This window comes from Trifolium pratense, linkage group LG4, assembly GCF_020283565.1.
Source record: "Trifolium pratense cultivar HEN17-A07 linkage group LG4, ARS_RC_1.1, whole genome shotgun sequence".
NCBI classification, from domain to species: domain Eukaryota; kingdom Viridiplantae; phylum Streptophyta; class Magnoliopsida; order Fabales; family Fabaceae; genus Trifolium; species Trifolium pratense.
Genome location: NC_060062.1, coordinates 28,279,404 through 28,287,239, shown reverse-complemented (window position 1 = coordinate 28,287,239; position 7,836 = coordinate 28,279,404). Strand labels below are relative to the sequence as shown.

At 39.4% G+C, this 7,836-nt stretch overlaps 1 protein-coding gene across 1 annotated transcript; it reads left to right on the top strand.

Annotated features, from left to right (window-relative positions):
• The first annotated feature begins 2,546 nt into the window (after positions 1–2,546).
• On the top strand, positions 2,547–6,286 carry LOC123922405. The gene is made up of 4 exons (XM_045975123.1): positions 2,547–4,164; positions 4,244–4,314; positions 4,388–4,483; positions 4,553–6,286. The coding sequence occupies exons 1-4, from the start codon at positions 2,547–2,549 to the stop codon at positions 6,284–6,286; spliced, it is 3,519 nt and encodes a 1,172-aa protein (XP_045831079.1).
• Positions 6,287–7,836: the final 1,550 nt, after the last annotated feature.

The following is a 7,836-nucleotide window of genomic DNA, read 5'->3' as shown; positions in this document are numbered from 1 at the left end:
ATTCTCCGATATTCTTAGTCATCTACTTCCATCTAAAGAATTAATAAGATATTTTTCACTGCAGTTATATGACTTATATCAAGTTCTGTAACTCTAAAAATAAAAATTTATATAGTCAAAAGAGTTTTTGGTATATTAAAAGAATTACAAGTTTATACTCTATAAATATTATTTTGCGTGAAATAACTTTGTTTTCATAGATAGACGATTGGCTCTTGAAGCACTTATGATGCGGAAGGTGCGCGGGTTCAACCTCTTGCCAACGCAAGCTTTTAAAAAAAAAAAAAAAAATCAATTTTAAGTTTTAATTAACAAACACCATGAGGGTTCGAACAGGTGACTTTGAGGAGATAAAATGTGTACTCGACCACTACATATCCTTGAAAAAATTGCTTCTCATATCTATATAGCTCTAAATTACTACATTTGAAAATTTAAATGTATCGATACACTTGATTTTAAATTAATAAATAACTTTTTTATGAATCAAAAAATTATTTGCAATTATAATAAAAAAAATAAATTCATTACTTATAAACATTATAATAATTTTTTTACATAAAATAGTTCGATACTCATTATTATGAGTGGTAGAAATTTTAATAAAAAAATCAATTTATTTTGTTGGTAGTTTTCGTAAATAATAGTTGGTTATTATAAATTTTTAAACTACAGACGAAAAAAAATACATTCAAAGAATACTTATTTATCTATTAATTTAAAGATATAATGTAAAGATAAATTTAAAAACTTCTTTTTTTGTGTGAATAAAACACAATTTTTATATCGATACATTTAATCACAATTTGTGTTAAAAAAACACAATTTTTGTAGCAACCTATCCGAATATTTTTTTCCTGGCTCCGCCACTGCTAATGTCTAGGGGTTTAATTGGACCGATTTGGATCAGTTTTGAGTGAATCCAATGTCCGAACCAATGAACTCTCGATTAGTTCGGTTTTTAGTGTTTTTAAAAAATGAATCCGAATCAAACTCATCGATTTGGCTTGGATACTTTAATCGGTTTTATAGTGCATTTCCGATGTATTTCATGCTATTATTTTTTTCCGATATATTTTTTTTCTCATTAGTTTATCAAATACAAAATACAATCATATTGAAATTAAGTTAATAAATTCTTCAAATAATAAAGTACAACAAAAATAAAACTTCAAGTCTATTGAATCGTCAATGCTTCATGCACATCCCATTGTCATCCTGTCAATGTTAACTTCACAACTAGTAATTCCGACAATTTCTAAAAATATAAACATACTGTTTTACGTGGGAATTCGGTAAACAACTGCTAGTTTAAGTATTTAAACTCGCGAGATCAACTAGTAAATCTCAGGACAATTTTGTGTTTTATTCGTTTTAAGAAAACTGTTTGAGTGTTCGTTTTAACAAGGAAACAAACGCTTAGAAATTAAAATGTTTTCAAAGTACAAGAGAAACTAATTCGAATCGCCTCGAAATAGCAGTTTCTCGAGCAAGTATTCGGAATTAAACTTAAGAGAAATACTGGAAAGCAAATTGCATTGAATGAAAAGCAATTACAAATAAAGATGGTTCACAAAACATACATTTCTCCTCTGAATTCCTTTCGTTCGATCGCTGAGTACTTAGAATTTTAGAGAGAGTGTTTGTATAAAATTTTGTGACCTTTGTTCTGAATGAAAAACTACTATAAGTACTACTACAAAGTGGTAACTGCTTCTTGATCATCTGGACGCTCTTCGATCTGCCATGTCGACCACGTTCTCCACTTTCATTTTCCATTCCTTCAGCGCGCGCCAATGCCTCTTGGGCCGTTCGTTGTTTCTTTTTTGGGCTTGGCCCAACTATCTCTCGATTCGATTTCACGCTTTCGATAGCCTCCTGGCAAAACCAAAACTGGACGCGTCTTCCATAGCTCTCGAAACGCTCCTTGGCTTCGACATAGTTAGCTCTCGACACCAACTTTGAAAGTTTTATTTTGACAATATAACCTCCAAATAAATATTGGACCCACCAATTATATTTAATTGATAAATACCAAATTTATGTCCAACAAATTGCCCCCCAAAAATGCCATTTTCGACTGTGTCTATCGAAAGAGGAAGTGGCGTTTTTGAAAGTATTAATGGATATCCTTCTTTTCCATTTATCTCACCTATCGTTTAGGCTGCTATTCAAAACTTTGGATTGGCTCCAAAATTTGTTGTTTTTTTTTTTCCACCTGTCAAGGGATTTAGACACTTGTCAACATAGGAAGTTGAAGAATTTGTTATTTTCCTCAGATCGCGTGCCTCTATAAATAGCTAGATCCTCCCTTTACTGCGTTTTTTCCAATCTTCGCTCTGTCAACTGTTCATCTTCTTCCTTCTCTTCTGCGATTCTTTCTTGAGTTCTTGTTTCCAAAAGGTTTCCTATTTCCACCACTTTGCTCATCGCCAAATCGTCAACTTTTCTTTCACTCGGATTTTCCTAAACTGTCTCAAACAACTCGTGATTCCCCAATTCAACCCTAATCACCGGTCTTTTACACAATCTTTAAACCTTCATCGATGGCGTCAGGGTCTGACATCGGAAAAATCCTTCCTTACGCCGGTAGGTGGACCACCGCCACGCTTTCTTCTTATGACGAGAATGTGGTTCCGGAGCCATCGTTGCGTTTGGATTTACAAAAGTTTTGGGAAAGTCAATTAATCTTTCCTTATTCTGTTGATAATCTTGTGTATGCGTTTGGGGGACCCAAACCAAGTGATAACAGCCGGAATTCCAAGGTTCTATCTATTTTTCCTGTTTATAAACCTTGTGCCACTAGGGTTTTCATTAGCGAACCCTATAATTTTAGCTACATCAAAGCGCCTAACAGAGTGTTTCGATCGGCTCCTTCTTTGAATGACCAATATCTTGGCTGGTTAGACAGGGTACAACGTGATAAAGCTGACATTTGGCAAGCCTGTGGTATTTACGACCTTATTCAACTTTCTCGGACAGGCCTTAAATACCAGCAAGAGATGATTATTGCTGCTTTACACTTCTTTGAGTCTTCCACCAATACTTTTCACTTCGAATGTGGCATGATGACTCCTACACTGCTAGATGTTGCCGCCATTACTGGCCTATCACCTCTTGGCGACACTTATGATCCTTGCAAAGCTTCCGACACCATCAAATTCGATTTTCGAAACAAGTCTTACTCCAAATACATTGTGGAAAATCGAAAGACTAGTGATGAAGTGAGTGACGAAGAGCATGTTGCTTTCCTAACCTTATGGCTATCGCAGTATGTCTTCTGCACTCAATCTCTCCAAGTAGCCAAGAAATTCATCCCTATGGCTATTCAACTACATGAATGTCAGCAGTTCAATTTTGCTCGACTTGTTCTTGGATGTCTTTATGAATCCATGAGGGATGCTTGTGAACACCTTAAGAGAACAGGCGATGGATCTACCTTTTTAGGTGCTGGCCCTTTTTGGTTGCTGCAATTATGGCTAACTGCCACCTTTCATGCTGAGCTTGACCTTTTCTTGCCTGAGCCATACTATGAGGAATCGAGAACGCGCCAAATCGAAGGCACAAGGCTGGCAAGGATGGTTCCTAGGGAAAGAGGCCTTAGTTATGATGTGGCTTTCCAGCAATACTTCAATGCTTTTCTCAGCCTGAAGAAATTCAAGCCTAGCTTTGCTCCTTTTGTGGATAGGCCACTTGGTCCTCCGTGGTTTACTCACACATTTCCTTCTCCACCCGAATTTGCGATGGTAACCAACAGCATTTGGAATGCTTATTTAATGCCTACGGTCTTGTCTTGTCGAATCGGCTTGACTTCTGGAGATTTTGGGTTAGTTGGCTACTTCCCAAACTTGGTGTCTCGCCAATTTGGCTTAACTCAAATACTCCCTAAGAGCATATATTTGGAAGAGATGGAGGTTTGTTTGGGCAAGCATGGCATGACGGAACCACAGTTCCATTCGTTCTTGAACCATTTCAATCAGCCTTCTTATGAGCTTACCCCATTCGACTTCGCTCCTTCCCATGCCTGCACTAGGGAATTCTTTAACTGGTGGTCTCGACACTACGAAGGACGCCTGGTTAATAAGACTGTCTTGCTTACTGCTATCTCTAATGGGTTTGACTCATCTATTCTGAACAAGATTAAGTCAAAACTGAACGCCAGAGGTACTTTTTTGGTTCTACTTTTATTTGCCTAATTTTTTACCTTGCGTGCTTTTCTCTTATGCGCACTTTTCCAATACAGGGAGTAAATCGAAGGCAGGTTCTAGCAATTCTAGCAAACCTCTTCCTCCACCACCAAAGGTTGAATTGAAGGCAAGCATTTACCTTTTGTGGCTTCTCACACTTTTGCAGGATTTCCATACTAACTTTGATACGTCCTTTCCAGATTACTTCGCACAAAAGGTCTCACTCGACTGAAACTCCTTCTGCTTCGAAAAAACAAAGACCTATTCCAGCCACTTGTTCGAGTGCTCCGGATAAGGTATCCATTTAACCAAAGACTTCCTTTTCTTTTGTCTTGAATGTGAACTTACTGAACTGTGGCCTGTAGGATATTCCTGTTCTTTCGACCATCCCTGAGCAGGCTAACACTGCCACTACTCAAGATCTCCCTCATAATGCTGAACCCAGTACCGATGAGAAGAAGAAAAAGAAAAAGAAGAAGAAAGAACACCAACTCCACCAAGAAGGTACTCCTGAGCAAAAATCCTCTGAGATTGAGGCACAACCTAATACTCTGGCATCACCTGAGGACCCTCCTTTAGAGCAATTAGAGAGGAAGAAGAAGAAGAAAAAGAAGCACCGAAAGTCTCCTGCTGCCGCTACTGTTGTCGAGGCTTCTGCTACTGCAAAAGAAACAACTTCACAACCTGAAGCTTCTGTTCCCCCTCAAACCCAAGTAGGCCATTCTCACTTCTTATTACTTCTTCAGCTCTTGATTGTGTTACTTATTCTTTCATGGTTTCATTTATTTCAGCCACAAAATTCTGCTCAAGTTATTCCTCAAGATGAGCCTGCTCCTAGCAAAGCGGCTGAAGGGGTGGTCGAAGGACCAAGTGGTACGCATCCTGAAGGTGTGGCAGAAAAATCTTCATCTCCTCAGCCTGTCGAAACGGCCATCCTTACTGAAACCTCATCACCACCCAAAGCTCCTGGCTCGCCTCACCACGTTTTCGCAGATAATACTCTTAAGCCTAACAATGAAGAGGAACAACTTGATCAAGGCTTACCGCAACAAAATCCTTTGACGAACCCTGCCCAAGTATTAGCTGATAATGATCCTCCAACCAATTTTCAAGCTGACCCTGCTGCCAACCTTTCCAATGGACAGAAGCCAACCGTTGATGGGGAACACTCCACTACTAATCAACCACAACCAAGTGGGTCAAACCATGAGTCCAGTTCAACCAGTGCTGACACTTTCGACTCTGATGATGGGAACTCCTACATTGGTGATTCACTTGGTGAAGAGGGAACCTCTGTGTCGAAACCACCTCCTACGGTTGTCTTACTAGCTGAACTTGCCAAAGAGCTAAAAGATTTAACCCCAGTAGATGCACTCAACAAGCTTTTATCAAGTCATGGCGCCTCTAGCTCTGCTGTTGGGAACACGGAGGATAAGGAAGATGCACTTGCGCAAGAACAGTTTGAGCACGAAATCAGATTTAGGCGAGAGATCCTTAATGGGGATATGCTGGGCCTGCTTGAACATGATTCTTCTATATACCACAATATCAAAGCCCTTTTCCGCAAGCTGCAGAACCCAAGGACTAACGAAGCGATGTTCCTTCTAGTGACTCAGGCTGAAACCTTTTTAGAACAGTTCGTTAGTCAATCTCAACTCCTAACCAGGACTAGCAGCCTTCTGACATCTCTGCTTGCAACACAACAACACCATTTCGAGCAAGCTAACAATTGCAATGCAGAAGTCACCACTATCAAAGCTGCCTCTGATGAAGCTCTCGAGCAACTTGTGGCTTGTGAGAACAATATTGCCCAGTGGCAATCTGAAATTGAAGCGTTGAAAGAGAAGGTTCGACAGGAAGAGGCTAAGATGGAAAAACTAGCTGCGGTAGCTATCGAAGCACAAAAGGTCAAGCTTGATGAGCTGGCACGTGAAGGCATCCAACATTACAGTGATGGTCTAGCTGTCCAGAAGCGGGTTGAGCACCTTGCTAGTGATGAAGAAATGCTACAGCGTAAACTGGTGTCTATTCGAACTCAGTATTACCAATTCCAAGCAGCCAATCGAAAGCCTCCTTCAACATCTCAACAACAACCTTGACTTTATAAATTTTCTTTTTTGTCTTAAGTTTTTGTTCTCTTTTGGATGTTGTAATCGTGAATCTTTTAACACTAGCGACTGTCGACCAATTTCGTGCATGCCTTTTGAATGTATGCCCTTTTTTGGCTTTTAATGCTGCATGTTCATATATCGGCTGAGTATTTTACTCCTTTGTTATTGTTTGCTTTCCTCTTTTTTGGGTCATTGTCCCAAGCATTATTAATGGCATTTTGTAAGGAATGAAGCAAACATGTTTCCAAAGCAGTCAACATAATTAACTACACGGCTTTGGGCATTAATGCCATGGCATTTCCCTATGCAAACTGACCGTGGTTGGTGGTAACTGCCTAACCATTAACGCGTGTTAAATCTTTCTATAAATACTCACGCCTTGCAATTCTTTTGCTTATCACTTTACACAGATTAATGCATCAACATCTCTTAAAGGATGGATAACAAGAAAAATCCCTCTTCTTCCACCCCGGGCTCAAACACACTACGTCCTCTTGGAAGGGGACGAATCAAGATTCCAGCTTCCAAACCTCCACGCACTAGAATCCTTCGCCCTAGGCCGGCGACAACCAAGGTAGTGGAAACCATCATTCTCTCTTCTGAATCTTCAAGCTCCGGCTCAAATGATGAAGATGAAGATTACCTTGAATTCCTCAGCACCCTAGAGCCTGACGAAGAATACCCAGGAACTCCGACTCCTTCTTCTGAGGATGAAGACTCTCAGATCTCAGAACTCTCCAATTCTGATTCAAAGGATGAAGGGGTTCAGGTTCAGGGTAAACCTTAGATGGTTACCCTTCAACATTCAACCAATTCTTGTACTTTCTTGAATATTCTTGAATGATTGGTTGTATTGTTGATATTTTTATGAATAAAAATTGATTCTTGGCATTTCATTTTACCATTTCGCGAATTTTTATTCTTTCGTTATTCATTTTTTATGCTTATTTCTTGCAACATTGGCTTGTACTTCTTTAAATACTTGCCATTCATGTTGGCTGAACGTTTCTCAGGAGTTAACTCCTCAATCTCATAAGCTCCATTTGACAATACTTGGGAAATCCTAAATGGCCCTTCCCAATTAGGTGACCATTTCCCAAAGACTCGATCTCGTCTGTCCATGGGAAGGATAACTTTCCAAACTAAATCTCCTGCGTCAAAGAGTTTGGATTTAACCCTTTTATTATACGCTTTAGCAATTCGTTCTTTTTGTCGAATCAAAGCATCTAACGCATGCAACCTCTCTTCATCCACGTCTGTTAATTCATCTAACATTAAATTCCCATAATGATCAGGAGGTAGTTCCCATTACCTTTGCACTCGAATTGACTGCATCATTATTTCAACAGGTAACACAGCATCATGACCATACGTTAGTCGAAAAGGTGTCGAACCTGTTGACTCCTTAGGAGAATTCCTGCATGCCCATAGGACTTGGTCCAGGGTCTTATGCCAATTCTTTGGTTTTTGAGCAACATGTTTCTTAATTAAACTAATTATAACCTTGTTGGCCGCTTCAACTTGGCCATTTGCTCGAG

Coding starts and splice junctions, on each gene's coding strand:
- LOC123922405 (XM_045975123.1), top strand. CDS start 2,547: ATGGCGTCAGGGTCTGACATCGGAAAAATCCTTCCTTACGCCGGTAGG. Junction 4,165..4,243: donor GTCAAAACTGAACGCCAGAG/GTACTTTTTTGG, acceptor TTTCCAATACAG/GGAGTAAATCGAAGGCAGGT. Junction 4,315..4,387: donor CACCAAAGGTTGAATTGAAG/GCAAGCATTTAC, acceptor CGTCCTTTCCAG/ATTACTTCGCACAAAAGGTC.